Below are 22358 nucleotides of genomic sequence, written 5' to 3' on the forward strand. Positions count from 1 at the left end.
AAGGGCAACAAACTTTAGTTTAAATGCTATGATGAAGATTTAAACTCTCAAGTTTAACTCACTGTTGGTAAATTTTTAAATTAGAGTTTGATCAGCTGAAAAATAAAGGAATTTGGGATGACTGCATATTGTGGAAGAATAAGATAATTAATCAGCTGTTTAATTTAATTTATTACTTTAATTTAATAATTACTGTTTCGTATTATATAAAAACAAGGGAAAAAATTATCAGACAGACAGTGCTGTGCATACAGTATATGTAAACATGCTTATATTATGCTCTGTTTTGCTCTGTATCCTTTTATCCTTTGTATCCTTTATCACTAGTATATCTGATTGACCTCCTTTGGCCAGTTGAGGCCTAATGTTTTTATTTATTAAAATTAAAGTAGTAGTAGTAGTAGAGCATATCTATGTTCCCAGGGTCCTATGTTCCCCATATTTATATGGCACATAATGAACACGACAGACTACGTTCAACGTCACTAACTGCTGTATTATTACTAACTTCCATGTTATACATTTAGTTCTACTGTTCTGTGTTGCACGCGTTCTAACGTGAAAGAGACAAAATATCAACGTTATTTTTTAGTAAAAAATAATTTTTTAACATGTTGATGGTTTTGTAACTATATTCTGATCTATCTACAAATAGCCTACTCTCTCTTTAAGACTGCAAACCTTCTCTACACGGAACCGAGTATGTAGTATGTGTTTCTACCCGGATCTTTCACGAATTGCACATAGTACGCTTGAAAAATTCTTTAGCGGGCCAAGAAATCCACGGAGGGGTCGATCGATAAAACGACGCGTGTAGTTTATTTGTGTATTTGGGGTGAGTTGTTTGCAACATTTTGTGTTTCTGTGCGTGCAGTTCGAGGACTTCTCTCTCAGGTAGATAACATTAGATGTTAGATGCTGGCTGTTCATCCTGATTAAAGAAGCATCTGTTGTCGCAACCGCAGCAAAATTAGCAACCCCTGTTTTCCCTCCAGTGGCTGGGTTTTAAATGGCTCCCTACGGGACATATTCACAACACTGGGCGCATACGTTCTTTTTCTGAATATATATATATATATATATATAAAAAATTAATATATTATTTCTATAATAATAATAAAGAGTATTGAATTTGTGTATGTGTGTATGTGTGTGTGTGTGTGTGTGTATATATATATATATATATATATATATATATATATATATATATATATATGTATGTGTAATAGAGAGAGAATATTGAATATATGTATATATAGTATTAATATAATAATAATAATAATAGAGAGTATTTTATGTGTGTGTGTATGTGTGTGTATATATATATATATATATATAAAATTAATATAGTATTTCTATAATAATAATAAAGAGTATTGAATTTGTGTATGTGTGTATATATATATATATATATATATGTAATAGAGAGAGAATATTGAATATATGTGTATATATAGTATTAATATAATAATAATAATAATAATAGAGAGTATTTTGTGTGTGTGTATGTGTGTGTGTATATATATATATATATATATATATATATATATATATATATATATATATATATATAAAATTAATATAGTATTTCTATAATAATAATAAAGAGTATTGAATTTGTGTATGTGTGTGTGTGTGTATATATATATATATATATATATATATATATATATATATATATATATAAATATAAATATAAATATAAAAACTCTGACAATTTCTTTGCAAATGAAGCAACCCAACAAACAGTTGTTGACCATGGCTAATCTGTTGCTATGTACAGTTTGCCACTTTCTACTCCATCCATTAATGGAAACAGACCACCACTGACTGGCTGATATTTGTGTGGTGGATAATTCTCAGCATATCAGTGACACTGATATGGCACTTTTTATGTTGCATTGGTACAAGTCAATTCCTCAGTGCAATTGTGTAATTATGTAACGTTGTATATACTGTATATTGCAATATATTTGTTGTTGTTGTTTTTTTTTCACCCACAGGAAGTAAAGATTGTGAAATATATCCTACTTTCTTGTCTTCTGCAACAAAGCAAACATCATGGAGGTGGAAGACCCCATATCTGCCAAATTTCGGACTATCATTGAGGGACTCATGATAAAGACAACGTCAGATATTGTGAAGGTTTTTGCTGACGTCATGTTGGAGACGAGAATGGAGATCTCGCGTAGCTGGAGGGAAATTGATGACCTGAAGCAGGAGTTGGAACAGAGAGAAAAACAGCGCGCAGAGTCCAGTTTCAGAAGTCAAACATCTCAAGTAACTTTCAAAACAGAAGCGGATGACGTGATGGTGTCCCAGCAGAGTCCCATGATTCTTGAAAGTACAGAAAGCAGGGTAAGCTATTTTCCATATACACTGCAGCACTGCACATTGAATTGAATCTACAAAGTTGCAGTATTCAGCTTTAATTTTGAGGGTGCATATGTTTGTTAAACTATAAAGGACTTGTGGCTTTTTTCATACATAGTCAGCTTATTTCAGAGAATTATTAAAGGCCAAATCTATAACCCTGAATTACTCTTTAGAAATCCCTCTGAGGGAACCATTGAGGGTTCTGTGTATACAACAGCTTATTTCCCTGTCAGAAAGGCTTCCAAACAAAAACCTTTCTTTCAGCTAAGAACCCTTATCTGTACTCAGAACCCCTTAAAGAACCTTAGAAGATATTTTGTTTTATGTTTTTGGACTACTATCTGGCCACCTACTGTAGGTGTTGCACAGTCTCTTCCACAAGACAACTCCAGAGCAAAGCTACACTTCAGAGGTGGTTGTCTGGACAATTTCTGAGAGATATGAGTGTAAAAACACACTGATACTTACTCTTACATCTCATGTGGTTCTTACACATTGCAGTAAAACTACACAGTTAGTTACTGGTTCTTTGTCAAACCCTTATTTGCCTAACTAGCCTTTTCTTGGAGGGTTTCATAAGTTGAGCAAGTGTGAATGTTTGGGTTGGTGAACACGCTAAAGTATGTTTGTTCCGTTTGTATGATGGACATTTGTGCTCAGCTCATTTCTTGAAACATGGAGTGTGTGGAGATTTCCAATTTAGGAGATTTTGGTACTGGATTATTGGTTATTTTTCACTGTGACATGCCTAAAAATAGGCCATGCTGTTGGTGTAACAGTTGCATGCCACATTGTTACATTATTTTATGTTTCCTAAAGCCACTGAAATATGTTGCACACACAAAAAATCTACTTGCAAGTAAAATCCAAAATAGGTGTGATGCTGACTCCACAGCTGCATTACACCTGTCAAACTCAGGGAGTCTTACATTTTCCTTTTTTTTTGTAGTAGCAAAGCTTGTGCAAATTTTTTTAAATTGAACTGGTAGTTCCTAGTTTGTAGCAGAGCCATGTTTGAGATTTTCCCAGATGTCTTTAGATACCACTTCATTCAGCTCTCTGGTTCAGACTGTTTTAAGCGGAGTCGTGTTCACAGATAAAGTTAAAGTAGAAACAAGGTGAGAAAACAACTTGAAAATGTCTTAAATTTGTTACTCTTTGGTTTAGCTGCAGACTGCTGGATGTTTTCTTGAAACTAGTGGCCAACTTGCAGTTTAGCTATATTAATTGTAATGATGTAATTGATGTGCTAATTTCGTATAGCTACACAATTTGGGTGTCTTTTTTTTTTTTTTTTTGGTACAAGCTGCTAAATGCTGATGCAAAAATACAAAATTAATTTAAAGCCCTTCCCTCATACCAACAGGGATTTTTTTTCTTTCTTGTCCATTCAATTTGTGAGGTATCAAAGCCAATTTATATCAAATAAAAAACAAAACAATTACAGAATTTTACTCTGAATGTACTTCAAGTTCTTAATATTAATTTATTAATTGATTGATTAATTTCAGTGATTATGCAGTTGGACATTAATGAAACAGCACAGCACTTGCTTTAGTTTTTATGCTACATTAGCAGACAGAATGGTACATGTGTGTATTTATTGCATGATTTACTATGATTGTTTGGAACTTTAAAAAAATTTTTTAATTATTAAATCTTGACTTTGTTCTAATTCTAATTAGGTTTTAACCATATCAGTCAATATGCTTCATGTGCCCTAAACTTCCTTTTAATGTACATGTTTGAAAACCATTGTTATACTTGTAGGGTGAAGTGCAAATATCTGAAGATGCCACAGTTGAGGAAACGGACACCAGACAGGACAGCATATCAGTTCTTCAAAAAGCTACTCCAGAAATTACAACAACTGGTAAAGCTTTAGAGACCTTGCTGCTTTAAAACTGTACAAGCAGATTAGATCTTATGTTAAAAGTGATTTGAATTGAAATTGAAACAAATTGAATTGTTTCTGAAACTGATGTAAAATTTCACGTATACACAAACTGAAAAAGATGTGTACCAACTTTTCATTGTGGTCATGCAGCACTACGTATCTATAATCTCTCTCTGAATATAAATATCAATATATATATTCTTTACTACAGGTATTTTACAATTCAGTATCCAGTATGCCTAGGATGCTTTCCATTTGTTTGAGTCAAGGTGACAAACCCTTAGTCATAACATTAAGTCTTTTCTCTCTGCAAAACATTTTTTAGCAGATCATTCAGTTATTTGTTTTATCTCGTCTAGACTACTGTAACTCTTTATACTATGGTGTAATCCAGCATTTACATATAGTTCAGAATGCTGCTGCAAGGTTGATGACAGGCAGATGTTGAAGGTTCGATCACATTGCACCTATTCTCACCTTGCTAAACTGGCTACCAATTAAATTTAGAATTGTTTTTAAAATTCGAATCTTTGTATTTAAATATTTACAAAATCAAACGCCATCTTATCTTTCAGAAGCAATTTCCATCCATAAACCAATTAGGCCCTTGAGATCCTGTAATCTTGGTCTCTTTTCCGTTTCTAGAACTAGGCTGCAGAGGTGATCGGTCCTTCGCTGTTGTTGGTCCTAATCTATGGAATAACTTACCAATTTCAGTTAGAACTGCTCCCTCTTTACCAAGTTTTAAGTATCTGATTAAGAAGCACCTATTATCAATAGCTTTTAAACAGGTATAATGTTTGTATTATGTATTGTCTGTATTGTGTTGTTTTGTCTTCCTTTGTATTGTATTTTCTATTTTCTTACATTTAAGTTGTATTGAAAGTGCTTTATAAATAAAGAAAGAAAGATGACGACAACATGGACACATTCAGATAAAATATGTATGTGTTTTGGATAATGGATCAGTATGCAGTGTACTTATCGATTTGATGACACATTGTTTAGTGTTCCTGCTTTAGTCATTACACACTGTTTGGGTTAAGAGAAGTCCCAACCTATAAACTCAGCTCTGTAATTATTTGCAACCTTGGTAAAGCCTTTTAGTTCATCTATAGCCACAAACAGAACTGCTAGATGCTACAACTGTAACTGGGTGCTGTGATCAGTGGAGACAAAAAGAGTAATTTGGCAACAAACACTAAAATGGGTTTTGATGTGAAAAAATTAAACAAACTCCCATTGTTGATTATGATGGGCGATCTGTATTCTTGTGAGACTACTTTTCCTTCAGTTGCCCTGTGAACCTTGTTAGGGAAACCACCATTATGTATTCCATGTAGTAGCAGTAGACTTTAAAGGAGAATCTGGGTGTCCAAATGGGTCATGTGTTGTGACTATATCTGATTGATCTATTGCCTAAAATGTATTTTGTTTCACATTTCTCTACTGGATAATACAGCTGTTTTGTCTTTTTTTTTTTTTTCTTTCTTTTTTTTTTCTTCTTTTTTACAGAAACATCTGTCCCAGAGGCACAGGTGACTCAGTTAGAAAGTAGACGTAAAAGAGGTCGTCCATCTGCATCTCATACAGTCTCAGAGCATCAAACATCCGCCACAGAGACCAAAGTGTTGTCAAACTCTCTGATACAAGCTCTTTCAGTGGTCAGCCCCCAGGAACCATCTTCTAGCACAGACTTTATCATTCTGAGTAAAAGATCACAGGGAAAAAGTTCAGTGTCATCAAAGAAAAAATACATGCAAAAAACAAATTCTGCCACACAAAGCCACATTGTAACACACGCACTCCGTGACAGGCACCTCCTGAGTAGCCAGAAACCTTGCCTGTGCTGCACTTCAGACAAAAGCCCAGAGCAACAAAACAAGCCAAAAGCTAATTTACCAGTGGCTTCATGTGTGTATACCTGTATGGAATGTGGGACAAAGTTTCAGGAAAGGACAGAGTTTAAGAGCCACAAGTGCTCCAGCAAGCTTAAGTGCAGCAGGTGTGGACAGACGTTCACCAGTCTGAGGACTCTGGCCAGTCATCGGGGTGTACCCCCTGCATTGAAGAAGCCATTCCCATATAAGTGCTACCTCTGTGATCACATGTTTGCTACTCGGTGTGGCTGGAACATACACAAACGGATCCATGCCCATGGTCATGTTTCTGACATTGCCCAAGACAGGCCCAGTCCCTCCCATTCATTTCCAGTGCCCGGAGAATTAAAGGCCAAAGTGGAGGTTCGCTTGGAGAGAATTTCAGAGGCTCAGTTGGAAGCTGCATTATTTCCTAAAGGCCCCTTGTTGCTACATGATAAAAACAGTGTGAGCTCTGTGGGGCCATCCAAGAACCTGTCCTCAGTTGTAGAACCAACACCATCTACAGGGAGCTCTAATAAACCATCTGCTGGTACAACCATGAATGGACCCATGTTAAGTAAGGAATCTGAATCTAACAGCTGTACAGATCTTGTCATGGAATGCCAGGCTTCCAGTTCAGGGACTGAATCAAGTGAAAGTGTGAGGCAGTCAGATGATGGGACAGAAGATTCAGTTTTTCCAACTGCCTCTAGCAAAAAACAGCCATCAGAAAAGTGGACCCAATCAAAGTTGATTGCACGTAGAGTTGACAGTGTGGAGTGTGATGAAGGTTCATCCAGCGCAAGTGATGAATTACCAAAAGGATTAAATTCACTTTCAAGGAAAAGGAAAATGTCAGGTAAATGTTTTGCATTTTAAATAGATAAATAACTAGATTAGTGGTTCAAAATTAACCTGGCATCCCAAAATGTGAGCTATTCTTTGTAATGCTGTGATTCTCCAAGTTTTAATGGTTAGAAAATTCTCAATATGATTTCTTTTCTCCCTAGATTGCAATCATGACGTATACAATGGCGTGTTTCCTGTTGAGAAAATTCTTAGATGGAGAAATACAAAGGTGGGTCACGAAAATTAATGCAGATAATTCAGTCCTAAATATATATATTTATATTGTACAATATAAGATTCCAGCAATGTTTTTGCTGGTTAAAATAATGAACCTTAAATTCAATATGACAGAGCATTGAATATATACTCTTGAGTTAAACAGTGTTATGGAATTAATTTTATTTGTCTCTCCATAAAGCATTTCTCACAGCAAACCTTAAAATTTAGTTTATGTGAAATAATATGGGCTTATTCTCCTGTTTCCCTTTTCTATTCTTTAAAATAAAAGGGTCGAAATGAAGTCAGAATCAAGTGGATGCCTTGCTCATTATGGTAAGCTGCTCTATTCTGTATAAACCTACCATGAAAGTCATCTACAGTGCCTTCCGCTAATATTTGTCTTTATTGTTTAACCTTTTTATCTTTTGTTTTAAAAAATTCACAAAAATCCTTTGCTCTCATGGGTATCAAACAATTGCAAACAAAACACAGGTTTATAAAAAAAAAAATCTTTGTTAAATATAGATATGCAACAATTATTGGCACCTTTTTTTTGTCAATACTTAGAGCTGTTACCTTGGCAAAGGGAATGTATCACAGAGTCTTCTCCTATAATGCCTGATGAGGTTGGAGAATATATGGCAAGGGATCTGAGACCATTCCTCCATACAGAATCTCTCCAAATCCTTCAAATATCGAGATCCATGCTGGTGGACTCTTCTCTTCAGTTCACCCCACAGGTTGTCTATAGGTTTCAAGTCAGGGGACTGGGATGGCCATGGCAGGACCCTCATTTTGTGTTCGGTGAACAATTTTTGTGTTGATTTTGATGCATGTTTTGCTTTTCCATTTGAAGCTTTTTGGCAGAGGCAGTCAGGTTGCCATTTAATACCCGTTGATATTCGATAGAGTCCATGATGCTATATATCCTAACAAAATGTCAAGGAAAAATAGCCCAAAAACCTTAAAGAGCCCCCACCATATTTAACCGTGGGCAGGAGATACTTTTTGATATGGCTACCTCTCTGTGTTCGCCAAAACCATCTCTGGCGTTTATTGCCAAAAAGCTGTATTTTTGTTTCATCTGCCCATAGAATCCGATCCTATTTGAAGTTCCAGTAGTGTCTGGCAAACTGAATACGCTTGAGTTTGTATTTGGATGAGAGTAAAGGCTTTTTCTTGAAACTCTTCCAAACAACTTTTGGTGATGTAGGTGACTTTGGATTGTAATTTTAGAGACTTTCTGACCCCAAGACACAACTAACTTCTGCAATTTTCCAGCAGTGTTCCTTGGAGATTTTTAACCATCCTCTTTACAGTGCATCGAGACCATATAGACACGCATCTAATTCCAGGTTGATTCATAACATTCCCAGTTGACTGGAACTTCTTAATTATTGCCCTGATGGTGGAAATGGAATGGGCATTTTCAATGCTTGTGCTATTTTCTTATAGCCACTTCCAATTTTTTGAAGCTCAACAACCTTTTGCTGCACATCACAGCTATATTCCTTGGTCTTACCCATTGTTATGAATGACTAAGGGAAATTGGCCTATGTATTACCTCATTTTTATACCCTCATTATATGTAATGATTGAACAATTTCCTGTTCCTACTTACCCAGGTGTACTAAAAAAAGTGTAAATATCAGTGTGTTGTTTGTTATTGTTTGATCTCCATGAGAGCAGAGTACTTTTGTGAATTTTTTTATTTTTAACAAAAGATCAAAAGGTTAAACAATACAGACAATTTTTCACAGCCTTCTTTGCTCATAATACCAAGGGTCCCAATATTAGTGGAGGGCACTGTATAATGCTGTTAAAGACCAAGCTGTGTAGTTCATGTTAATTGCCTTGATAGTATTGGTTATGTTGCATTAAAAAGTGTTTCTACAAACTTATCAGCTAATCAGCCTAGTTTGTATTTTTGTCTTACAGTGGGGCAAAATGGAAAAACACATGGGAGCCAGCTGAAAGCTTTATCTCTTTTAAGGATGGCAAAAATGAAGAAATTGGAAACACAGACAAACAGCATTAAAATGTGTGGCGACATTTTATGTTTGTGCCATATGGTTTAGGAACTGAGAATGTTTGTAGATCTACTGATTTTATATTGAGTTCTGAGCTTTGTGTTTGGGCACACAAAAGGAAAGAACTTGATTCTAGATAAGTAGTACCATGGGATATGTTATTTTACTGACATGGTACAGCACAAATGCTACTGCATGCTCTGTTGAAACTTTCAGTGCTGTTTAGCAAAATCATTGCATTGGTCTTATGTTTGCTAATTTTTGTAAACAGATAAATGATGTAGTAAGAGCAGCTTGTCTAACATCCTAATGTATGTAAAGGAGTAATTAATTAAGATAAAAAATACCTAATTAAGATTAAATGAAATTGTATACAAAGCAAATAGCAAATGAGACAGGTCTTGCAGCAGAGAATCCTGGATCTATACTGCATATTTCATAATCTGTACTTTTCTACTCACCAGGAAATCATATAATCTGTGCAACACCCGTAAGTAAAGATACAGAGTAATTGCAAGCATACAGGTGGCAAGATCCACATTTTCTCAGTTCATTTGTTGGTTTACTGCACCACAACAAAGCTGGTTTGGTTTCTTTGTGGTAAGAATCCAGTTTGCATGTGCATCATGCCTTAAGGCTACTTGGGGGGGGGGGAAGGAAATCTCACAATGTGGGCAATATGAGTAGGCTGCATCAACTAATAAAAGGATTTTGTGTTATAAATAAAAGAGCATTTCTGAATTCAACTATGAAGTTAGCAGTATTAAACTTGGTTGTACCGTCAATGGTGTCCTCAGCATTGGCTATGTTTAAGATGATTAATTTCTTTTTGCAGTACTTGGGGAAAGCATTGTATTACATGGTTTTATTGTGCAAGTTGCTTTGGGTGAATGGTTTAATATTGAATGCTATTACTGTTCATCATAAGGTATTTGATCTCTATGAATTAAGAGTAATACATGTTTGTGTTTTAAAACGTTGAGTAGTAAGTGATCAACATTACCGAAATTCAACTGTAAAACCATCCTGTTTTGTCCTTTTAAATCCTAAGAGCATTTTTAAATAAATAAAAAAAAAAATCAGTTGATCTAATGGCAGTGCTTACGTGTCGCTGCACCTTAGTAAAAAATATAAAAATATATTTATATACATTACCGAATGTTCATCTGTGGGGTTTTTTCATGTCAATTTTTAAAGATTTTGTTCTTTTTTTTTAATTGCTTGTTGGTTTATTTTTTTTTTGTTTTTAGCAAGTTAGCTAACGTCTTTGCTGATCTATGCTGATTCTGAACAGAATGTCAGATTGAAATGTACTCCCTGGTCTAGTCTAATATGTTATTGTTCAATATCTTCAACTTGTGAAACTGAACAAGCATATCCTGTAGCACAAAATTTCATGTTATGAAAACTATAAAAATGTATCTTCACTCTTCATTTTATGGAAAATAGTGCCTCTTTTCTGTGAAATTATCTAAATGTTACCCTGAGTTTTTGTGAAGTGGTTGCGGGTATCTTTGTAGCTATATGCCATCTTTACTGCCTGTAGTACTTCAGTTGATGCTTGGCAAAAATGTTGACAAATTGCCATGTTTGTAAGGCACTAGTGTGAGAGAATGCACGATTATAATAAAGTTCCAAATTCAAATTGGATGCCTCTCTCCCATTGCTTCTGAGGTTTGCATGTAGTACTTCTGTGTTCATGTAGGACCTATAATACCACATACAAGCTGTTTAAAATAAACAAATAAATAATAATTAAAAAAAACTACCACGTACAGTGGGGGAAATAAGTATTGAACGTGTCAAAAAAAATTCAGTAAATATATTTACAATTAAGCTATTCACATGAAAATTTCACCAGACTTTATTTTAACTCAAGAAATCCACACAAATGAAGAAATCCAAACATTAAAGTCCATAAGTGAAGTTTTGTAATAAAGTGAAATGACACAGGTAAAAAGTATGGTCTGAAGCAAGTTTTTTTTAAAGGATCAGTGTTGGTTCTTTTTTTCAGTTTTAGTTCTTTTTTTATTTTTTTTTTTTATTTAAGGTTTCATAAATTCACATGTCCTATATGCAGTTTCATTACAAGGAACTGATTCATTAATAATATTAAATACTGATTAATTTTTTTTTTTTTTTTTTAATATGAAAAGCATATTTCATTAATGTGGATTGTGTAACCTGAATTGTATGTGGTCTGGTTTGTTTTGTCATATCTTGGTTTCCTGTATAGTTGAGAATCAAGTGTGCTGTGCTCACTTAAAAAAGAGTCATCAATTCTGTTGACTGAGTTTCCGTCAAGAGACACTCTAGAAATGTGAAAGTAATGCATATGCAATCACAATCAGACCAGGTCTCTTGTGTCTTAACCACACTTTCCTGTGGGCCAGTATAAGGTTTTATATATTTTTCTCTGTGTTACTGTTAAACCCAATATAATATGATACTGTCTAAAATTCAAAATTCATTCAAAAAATATTTTAACACATTAAGGCAGTAAGAAAACACTGATTTGTCACTTCATTTAGAAACCTGCTTTGTTTTTAATATTTTCTACGAAAGATGGAGCAAGGTACCACTAACATTTATTTATTAGAATGGGTAGTTTAATCAGCTTTTTTTTTTGTATGTGAACGTGTACAAATAGTTGTCTAAGCTTCAGAGGTTAAAAAGAAAAGCAGGTAAAGGACTGAGGGGGAGGGTAGTGTCAAAAACACTTCCGTTTATGAAGCAGTCTGGAAATTTCTCAGAAATGAGAAACAAGTGTTGACAACTTGCAATCACAATGCTTTTGTCTTGGATACTGGTATTAACAGGTGAGTATAAAACATTAAAACATTTAAAGGCTATTGGTAACCAGGTTGATTGTAATTGTAAATGATTTTGTAGTAAATAATATGAATTGGAGTTTAAACATGGACTCAAATATATATATTTTTTTCACCAGGGACCCTTGTATTGCCGTTGAGGGCTTTGGGGACAATAGAACAAAAACGGGTTAAACTTGGAGAATCAGTTGTCTTGAAGTGTAGCATTTCTCTGCATCATGAAATTTTCTGGCTGAGAGTGAACATGAAGGAAAGACCAAGGGTTGTGCTTGTTGCACGCCTAAAAAATGATGGAGGCTTAACAGAAGTTCTGAATCACAACAGCACACATTTTGAGGGTTGTCTGGTGGACAAGTTTTTTGGACTGAAAATTTTCAGTGTCTTGAACAGTGATCTTGGCTCATACTACTGTGGAATTGTAGAAGGAAAACGCATGGAGTTTGAAGATGGAGTGCACATATATGGTAATATAACTTTAGAAAAGTGGCATGGTCTCTGTTATTCTCTGTTTTTTTTGTGTCATCTTTTATCTTTATCTTTTCAGAAGACATAAGAGATGAATGTGTCTATAACTATAAAGAAGGTAAAATAACACTTCTTATACAGTATATTATATAACTATATAAATTATTTGCTAGATTTATAGTGTAAACACTTAATATTATGATATGAAGATCCTTTGTGAGGCTGAACTAGGCCAATGAAGATACCATCAGCAAGCCATGTTTATAATAGATGTAATAACATTTTTATTTTAGTGGTTAAAAAATAGGTTTTAGTTTAGAAACACACTTTGAACACAAAGAACTGCATTAGGAAAGCCTTTGCCAAGTTTATCCACAGCAACAACAAATAATTTACCAAATATATGTTATTTAGGAAAACTTCTTGTGCCAGTTTTGACACACATGCTTAGTAACTACCTCATTTTAATTTTCACAGCCTTCTCCATTCAACCTCCAGGGGCTGAAAAAATAAAGATCTTATACCCAGTATTTGCAGCAGTTCTGAGTGTTGGATTGCTAGCAATGGTTCTGGTGGTTTTTATTGTACATATGTTGAAATGTAGGAAAATTAACTGAATAGAGCATACAAAAAATAATGATTCTGAAAAATCAGTCAGATATTATGTCAGTATTATATGCTTGGTGACTATATCATAATTTATTTGTCCTGCATTATTAATTTACTAAATTAAAATACATTTAATTAGATTAAAGCTGTGCTTACAAATTCAGCATTTGACCTCATGATGAACAACTTGTTTTTTTTTTAAAATTAATTTCCTGCCTTTTTCCTGTGCTTGTGTTCTATGATCTATTGTGACTCATCTACACAATGTCACATTTATTGTATTTCCCTGTAACATACCAGTGACTTGAATTAAAGTGTGATATGGTCCTGCTCATATTGACTCATAGGTCTTATTGAAGATATGACAGAAGACTTTTAATTTATTATTCAATTACAACCCCAATTCTGAAAAAGTTGGGACAGTATGGAAAATGCAAAAAACAAACAAAGAAAAAGAGTCATTTTAAAATTCAATTTATCCTGTACTATATTGAAAACACATTATTAACACATTATTTGATGTTTTACTTTGTGAATTTAATTTCTTTTTGAAATAAACACTCATTTCAAATCTGATGACTGCAACACACTCCAAAAAAGTTGGGACAGTCGACTGTTTACCACTGTGTAACATCACCTTCTCTTTTAATAACATTTATTAAGTGTTTGGGCGCTGAAGACACCAGTTGGTTAATTTTAGCAAGCAGAATTTTCCCCCATTCATCCATTATGCATTTGTTCAGCGTAACTGTACAGGGTCTTCGTTGCAGAATATGCCTGCAACCCGAATATAGACCTTGAACGGAATTTGTTGTGCATGTGAATCCATCCATCCATCTTGTATTCTGCTTATCCTACAGGGTCATAGGCAACCTGGAGCCTATCCCAGGGACCATGGGGCACAAGGTCTTGGGAGAGCTCTTTGCTTTTACCCATCATGAGATGTTTCTTGTGTGACACCTTGGTAATGAAAAGCCTAATTATAGACCATCAATTTACTAACCCAGCTGATATTCATTTGCAGAGATAGGAAGTCTAATTACTTTCTAGCTATTTACAGATTTCAGTTGGAGAACTGCTTTTTCTTAGCGCGTTCCATACTTTTTTCCTGTGTCATTCCACTTATTACACACAACTGTATTTATGGACTTTAATGTTTTGATTATTTATATTAGCAGATTTCCTGAGTTAATACTGATGTCTGGTAAAAATTTCATGTGAATAACCTCATTGAAAATATATTTATTGAAAAAAATGTTGACACGTTCAATACTTATTTCCCCCACTGTACAAGTTTTTTTTTTTTTTTTTTTTTTTTTTTTTTAAGTATCAGTATTGGTTCTTTTTTTCAGTTTTAGTTCTTATTTATTTATTTATTTATTTATTTAAGGTTTCATAAATTCACATGTCCTATATGCAGTTTAATTACAAGGAACTGATAAGGGGACATGGAGCCTATCCCAGGGAGCATGGGGCACAAGGTGCAGCACACCCTAGGCAGGGTGTCAATCCATCACAGGGCACAATCATATACACATCGAACCCCCAACCCTGGAGGTGTGAGGCAAACGTGGTAACCACTAAACCATCATGTAGTCGAAGTGGTAACAAATTTAAAAACAAATGATAAAACAAAAAACGTTTCCCCTTTCTGGTAATCCATACAATATTCCTAGATAGTAGGAAGGGAAAACACTAAAAGTGCAGGACAGGCATACTCCACAACCAGTGTTGGTGATCTGTGGTGTAGACCAATGGACACCATGGAGACAAATTCTCATTTTCTTTGAACTGATTTCTTGACATGATTTACATGAGTGTTTTTGAAACTAGCCTATATGTATATTTGTATTTGTATTTTTAAATCAGAGAATCTATATTGACTTGTCTCCAAGGGATCGTATATCTATAGGATGTCAATGTTTCAGGCATGTGATTGTATCTACATTTACTGGCCACTTTATTATGAACACCTGTATACCAGGGGGGTATTCCAGAAAGCAGGGTTAATTTACCATCACATAAACCCTGAACTCAGAGGTACAAAATGAAGATGCTTAGAGGCCCACAGAGGCTTAACATATAATGCATTCCTTTTTTTTATTTTTGTTTTTTATTTATTTTTAAATATGTGATTATTAAAACTTTGTCATTGTCTCATTAAAGATTATGGCAATCCCCGTACAGACGGGGGGTCCATCTACCTCCACACAGAATCTTGGCAGTGTAAAAAATTGTTTGCAGTTGTCCCGATAAGAAAAATATTTGGTTTGTGTATGTATTACAGACATTTATAATGTCTCTCTTACTACTTTAGATATGCCATCGTTGTGATTGGTTTTAATATCTAAAACCCATTTTTGCCGAGAGTGATTGATTAAGTTTCATAGCATGGTCTCTCAATTCTGTTTCTGTTTCAGGGCAGATTGAATTGTGTTCTCGGAATGTGTTGTTTTCACTTCTCTCTCTCTCTCTCGGTTCTTCTTCTTCTTCTTCTTCTTCGTATCATCTGATATAAGAATATTATCTGATGTTATGTCACCTGTTCCTATTGACATTTATCATTCTTTATCAATATTTCTCTCTGTGGGTGTATATATGCTATGCTTTCTGTATCATTAAACTATGAAGCTATCACTGAACGATGGTGTCGGTGTGTACTTCTTTCAGAGCTCGGACGAGAAGAATCAGCCAGAACAGGGTTTAAATTCTGGTTCTGTGACTGGTATCGGACAAGAACTTAACGATCCCTATCTAGTGGCTAGGATTCGGCGCTCTCACTGCCGCGACCCGGGTTCGATTCCCGGTCAGAGAATATATCTTGTTAGACGGTTGACTCGTCAACTTTGACGTGGACTAGTTGATAAGCACCGTGTCTTTACAATCAGATATATACCTGTTTTTTTTATTATTTATTTATACCTATTTTCGTATATAATATAACGTATATAATATAACCTAGTCTGATATAATCTTTTTTACAGCCCGGCTAGCTCAGTCGGTAGAGCATGAGACTCTTAATCTCAGGGTCGTGGGTTCGAGCCCCACGTTGGGCGAAAGGTTTTAAGTTTTTCTGTTGCCTGTGCATAGAAAATGCTAATGTGAAACACGTAACATTATCGTGTGTTGACAATTTACACTGAAAAAGGAAGTCAGGGCGGAACATATTTAGTGGCTCCTCCCTACTATTAAAAAGCCTTGGTTGTAGAGAGACTTTAAATTTTAGACACTCCTGTTGAGGGATCGTCTCTGAGAGGGCAGGTCGGAGTTTCACTTATAAAAAATGTTCTGAGGGCAAAATGAAAAAGTTTATTTGGTTATCTTTACATTGTTGAGCTAGGTTGAATCAATGAGCACATTATTATTAGGCTAACAGCGGTTTAGCATTAGTTTAAGTAGCATCATAACGGCTCTGTTCACCACAGAACCTGTTGGACTCTGGCTAACTGAAAGGCTTAATTGGTAGCCTACTGTATACTTTATCTACTTTATCACTGTAACGGTTAAACAAATCAAATGCAAAAATATAAATAAATGTGTATACTACATGATGCAAACGTTGTATCATCTGACCAGTTTTTAAGTTTTATTACATTTTGTTCCTGAAATCCTCCCTGAATCCATCCTTCTGTTGGGATCAGGATAATCCTGATTTTTTTGGATAACAGGTATCCCAATCCTACTAAAAAGTTTTGAACAACACATAGACCTACTGAAGGGTTGATCCAGATCAAAAGCAAGTTTGGATTACCGGAGCTAATTTGATCCTTTTTTTCATTTTCATCGGATTACTTCTGAACAACTGGGTCCAGGACACTAATGTGGTGGTTGTCAATCACTGACGGACATAGATCATAAGTAAACTTTTATGTAGAGATCATGAAATCAGGCAAATAAGAAATATATTGTATATCTTCAAAAAAAAACAACTTTAATTTAGAACATAAATAGAAACATTACCGCCCGAACAGGGACTTGAACCCTGGACCCTCAGATTAAAAGTCTGATGCTCTACCGACTGAGCTATCCGGGCTCTAAACGTCTGAGTTTCGTGCGTTTTAGAAGTACAATTATTTTTGTCTTGACTGTTTATGAATAACACTATATTTAATGTTGTGGAATGTGGGTAAAAATAGTCGTTCTTACAGAAAACATCACCATATTTACGCCATTGTTTATTACAAAACAAACTGTTTGTTTATTGTTAGACTTTATGTGGAAATTATGTGAACATCCACCATATTCTTTAAATTATTACGTTATTATAACAACGTAACATTACAATAGATGTAATAGAGCAAGTTCATCAGTGCTTGTGTTTATATTATAAAACTACTGGCAGAGCTGTGCTATGAGGCGTTTCCATCTTTTCCACCTTTTTCGCCAATTCCGGTGGATGCGATGATGGACCAGCGAATCACAACGGACAGTCAAAGATTGACGCACCAATCAAAACGTGAGAAGTGAGTGACGTTGCGAATGACGTTTTATTTGTTTCTTTTTATTTAATCAACTGTCGGTAAGTTTTGCAATGATATGTATCGTATTTAGGTGTGTGCTTTGAGCGATCATTATTATAATACGTTTTACGTGTGTATTTTAATAAGTTTTATTTAGGCCTGTGCTGCTTTCACTGATATTTATTATGATAATTGTTTTGGAATGTTTATCATGTAAACATGTTATATAAAAGTTATTAAAATACACACGTAAAACTTATTATGATGAAGATCGTTCACAGCACTCACCTATACGATGCATATTACTGCAAAACTTACCGACAGTTGATTAACTAAATATCCGCGATATTGATAGGCGAATGAAACGTCACTCGAAACAGAATCTCGCGTTTTGATTGGCGAATCCATCTTTGACTGTCCTTTGTGATTCGCTGATCCATCATTGCATCCACCGGGATTGGCAGTTATCAGATGATCGCGTTAACAGCATTATGTTGCATTAAGTGTGTTTAAGATGACAACTAAATCATCATATATATAATGAATTAGTTGTCATTAGTATTAAAATATATAATTAAATAAGATACACTGACAAAAGGCGAACAGGCCCCAGCGAGATTTGAACTCGCGACCCCTGGTTTACAAGACCAGTGCTCTAACCCCTGAGCTATGGAGCCGCGCTTTCAGTCGGTATAAGGTTTGCCTAATAATATTGACTTATTTTTTCGAAACATAATTTGAAACCCATTTTGTGTATCGTACTATGTACAAAGTGTCTTCAATTCCACTAATCAATTCAACAGAATTCTATTTCATGCCAAAACATTTCACATTATTTTAATCGGGGCAACAATGAGGAGGTTGTTTTTAGGCCACTGGCGCCATTTAGCGGAGTTTATAGTTCCAGCGTTACCTATTGGCAGGTGTATGTTAGTTAACCTTTAATCACCACCAATGTAACACTAACAACTAATCATGCTTCTGTCGATGAAAGAATCACGTCTAGAATGAGCATGTTTAATCCAACACTGGTGTATTCTGTAGTGCCTTACAAAACCTTCTGTCTGTACTCCAGTACTCCAGGTATGGTTGCTATATAGTAGACTGCTAGATGGCGCCATACACTTAGTGGTCCGTTAACTATATACATCTACCTTGTATACACCATTTTTGGATGGTGTATACAAGGATGCCGCTTCACAGCTCCACATGGTCTCCCTGTGTCCGTGTGGGTTTCCTGCGGGTTCTTCGGTTTCCTCCAATTTCCCAAAAACATGCCAGTAGGTAGATTTTGTCCCAAACAGGCTACCCGCGATAGGCTACGGATCCACCATGTCCCTGACCAGGATAAAATGTTCACTGCACATGAATAAATGAATTACTAACATTGTTAGTTGGTCTGTTGACTAACTATTTTAACTAAGTTGCAGAACACAAGGGGCACACTGCAAAAGAACCATGTAAACAACCATGGCCTGGCTGTCATTCATTCATCTTCAATAACTGCTTTATTGTGGTCAGGGTCGCAGTGGACCTGTAGCTTATACCCAGAACATTGGCCACAATGTGAAAATATACCCTGGATGGGATGCCAGTCTATCACAGGGCACCATGCACACAAGCATTCACATATAGAGTTGGGAGGTGGGAGGAAACTTTAGAAGCAACCACAGAAAATCTACATAGACAGTAACTCAGGATCAAACTTGGGATATATTAGGAACCCTATATTAATACTGGGTAGGGCCTCCCTTTGCACTCAAAACTGCTTCAAATTTTCATGGCACAGATTCCACTAGATGTTGGAAGCATTCCTTTGAGATTCTAGTTCATGTTGACATTGTTGCATCACACAATTCCCACAAATTTTCCAGGTGCACTGTCATGCTGCTGATATCCCGTTCCACCACATCCCAAAGGTGCTCTATTGGATTCAGATCTGGTGACTGGATAGTTCACTGAAGAACACTGAACTCTTTGTCTTTGTGTACATGAAACCAGTTTGAGATGATATGGTGCATTATCATGCTGGAAGTAGCCATTAGAAGATGGGTAAATTGGGGTCATGAACAACATGGTCAGCAACAATACTCAATGAGGCTGTTGCATTCAGGTGATGATTGACTGGTACAGTGGTGCTCGAATATTTGTAAATTTTCTATATATCTGCAAAATATGACCTACAACATCATAAGATTTTCACACAAGTCCTAAAAGTAGATAAAGAGAACCAAATTAAACAAATGTGACAAAAATATTATACTTGATCATTTATTTATTGAGGAAAATGATCCAATATTACATATCTATGAGTGTCAAAAGTATGCAAACCTTTGCTTTCAGTATCTGGTGTGACACCCCCCCATATGCAGCAATAACTGCAACTACACATTTCAGGCAAATGTTGATCAATCCTGCACAACAGCTTGGAGGAATTTTAGCCCATTCCTTAGTACAGAACAGTTTCAACTCTGGGATGTTGGTGGGTTTCATCACACAAACTTCTTGCTTCAGGTCTTCCACAACATTTCTATAGAATTAAGGTCAGGACATTAACTTGGCCATTCCAAAACATTAACTTTATTCTTCTTTAACCATTCTTTGGTAGAACAACTTGTGTGCTTAGGGTCATTGCCTTGCTGCATGACCCATTTTCTCTTGAGATTCAGTTCATGAGCAGATGTCCTGACATTTTCCTTTAGAATTCGCTGGAATTATTCAGAATTCATTGTTCCATCAACGACGGCAAGTCGTCCTGGCCCAGATACAGCAAAACAGGCCCAAAGTGTGATACTGCCACCACCATGTTTCACAGATGGGATAAAGTTCTTATGCTGAAATGCATTGTTTTCCTTTCTTCAAAAATAAAGCTTCTCATTTAAACCAAAATGTTATATTTTGTTCTCATCCATCCACAAAGCATTTTTACAATAACCTTCTGGCTTGTCCCAGTGATCTTTAGCAAACTGCAGAAGACCAGCGATGTTCTTTTTGGAAAGCAGTGGCTTTCTCCTTGCAACCCTGCCACACCCACACACACCACTGCTGTTCAGTGTTCTCCTGATGGTGGACGCATGAACATTAACATTAGCCAATGTGAGATTGGCTTTTAGTTGCTTAGAAGTTACCATCGGTTCCTTTCTGACCTTGTAGATTATTATACATCTTGCTTTAGGAGTGATCTTTCTTGGTCGACCACTCCTGGGGAGGGTAACATTGGTCTTGAATTTCCTCCATTTGTCCACAGTCTGTCTGACTGTGGATTGGTGAAGTCCAAACTCTTTACAGATGGTTTTGTAACCTTTTCCAGCCTGATGAGCATCAACAACTCTTTTTCTGAGGTCCTCAAAAATCTACTTTGTTCATGCCATGATACACCTGATTGTCATCCCATTGACTGAAAATACCTGACTCTAATTTCATTTTCAAATTAACTGCTAATCCTAGAGGTTCACATACTTTTGCCACTCAAAGATTGGATCATTTTCCTTAATAAATAAATGACCAAGTATAATATTTTTGCCTCATTTGTTTAATTGGCTTCTATCTACTTTCAGGTCGTGCATGAAAATCTGTGAAAAGTGTTTTAGGTAATATTTATGTAGATATATAGAAAATTCTAAAGGGTTCACAAACATTCATGCACCGCTATATTAACGGACACAAAGTGTACCAAGAAAACATTCCCCACAACATTACACCACCTGCGGCTGTGGTTCAGGTGGTAGCGCGGGTTGTCCACTAATCGTAGGGTTGGCGGTTCGATTCCTGGCCCACATGACTCCACACGCTGAAGCGTCCTTGGGCAAGTCACTGAACCCCAAGTTGCTCCTGATGGCAAGCTAGCGCCTTGCGTGGCAGCTCTGCTACCATCGGGGTGTGTGTGAATGGGTGAATGAGACACAGTGTAAAGTGCTTTGGATAAAAGCGCTATATAAGTGTGCCATTTACCTGCATCAGCCTGGACTGTTGACACAAGACTGTTTTGGCCCCTGGATTCATGCTGTTGGTGCCAAAAGTTTACCCTACCATCTGTATGCCTCAGCAGAAATAAAAAATCATCAGACCAGGCTACGTTTTTTCAGTCTTCAACTGTCCACTTTTGGTGAACCTGTGGCTGCTGCAACATCATATTTCTGTTCTTGGCTGACAGAAATAGAACCTGACGTGGTCTTCTGCTGTGGTAGCCTATCATGCCTCAAGGTTCGATATGTTGTGCATTTTAAGATTCTTTTCTGTTCACCACAATTGTACAGAGTGATTATCTGAGTTACTGTAGTCTTTCTGTCAGCTCGAACCAGTCTGTCCATTTTCTGTTGACCTCTCTCAATAAGGCGTTTCCGTTTGCAGAACTGCCGCTCACTGGATGTAGATTTTATTGCACTATTCTGAGTATCTGTAGAGACTGTTGTGCATGAAAATCCCAGTAGATCAGCAGTTTTAGAAATACTCTAACCAGCATGTCTGGTACCAACAATAATTCCATGGTCAAAATCACTAAGATCACTTTTTTCGCCATTCTGATGGCTGATGTGAACATTACCTGAACCTGCTGGCCTGTATCTGCATGATTTTATTCATTGCACATCTGCCACATGATTGGACATGACGCTGATTAGATAATTGCACGAATGGGTAGGTGTACAGGTGTTCCTAATAAAGTGCTCCATGAGTGTATATGAACAGCCCTGTTTATTAGAGGTGTAACGATCTGATGATTTAGATTGATGCATCAGTTTAAAAGGCAACAATTGAAATGA

General features: G+C 35.9%; 1 protein-coding gene and 3 non-coding genes across 4 annotated transcripts; 2 read left to right on the top strand and 2 right to left on the bottom strand.

The window, feature by feature from the left end:
• Positions 1–310: 310 nt before the first annotated feature.
• zgc:66472 (uncharacterized protein LOC327494 homolog) lies at positions 311–10922 on the top strand. The gene is made up of 7 exons (XM_053621609.1): positions 311–835; positions 2004–2358; positions 4147–4249; positions 5789–6994; positions 7146–7213; positions 7493–7536; positions 9142–10922. The coding sequence occupies exons 2-7, from the start codon at positions 2062–2064 to the stop codon at positions 9239–9241; spliced, it is 1818 nt and encodes a 605-aa protein (XP_053477584.1). The 5' UTR covers positions 311–835; positions 2004–2061; the 3' UTR covers positions 9242–10922.
• Positions 10923–16121: 5199 nt separating this feature from the next.
• Positions 16122–16194, top strand: trnak-cuu (transfer RNA lysine (anticodon CUU)). The gene has a single exon. It is a non-coding gene; the product is annotated as a tRNA-Lys (tRNA).
• Positions 16195–17098: 904 nt separating this feature from the next.
• On the bottom strand, positions 17099–17171 carry trnak-uuu (transfer RNA lysine (anticodon UUU)). Its single transcript has one exon. It is a non-coding gene; the product is annotated as a tRNA-Lys (tRNA).
• A 1031-nt stretch (positions 17172–18202) lies between these two features.
• trnat-ugu (transfer RNA threonine (anticodon UGU)) lies at positions 18203–18275 on the bottom strand. Its single transcript has one exon. It is a non-coding gene; the product is annotated as a tRNA-Thr (tRNA).
• Between the last annotated feature and the right edge of the window lie 4083 nt (positions 18276–22358).

Source organism: Ictalurus furcatus, chromosome 3 (genome assembly GCF_023375685.1).
Source record: "Ictalurus furcatus strain D&B chromosome 3, Billie_1.0, whole genome shotgun sequence".
NCBI lineage: Eukaryota > Metazoa > Chordata > Actinopteri > Siluriformes > Ictaluridae > Ictalurus > Ictalurus furcatus.

Bases quoted from the DNA above. Each gene is read 5' to 3' on its own strand.
- zgc:66472 (XM_053621609.1), top strand. From the start codon at position 2,062: ATGGAGGTGGAAGACCCCATATCTGCCAAATTTCGGACTATCATTGAG. The intron at 2,359-4,146 runs GTAAGCTATTTT...TTATACTTGTAG, and splicing joins TTGAAAGTACAGAAAGCAGG to GGTGAAGTGCAAATATCTGA. The intron at 7,537-9,141 runs GTAAGCTGCTCT...TTTGTCTTACAG, and splicing joins TGGATGCCTTGCTCATTATG to TGGGGCAAAATGGAAAAACA.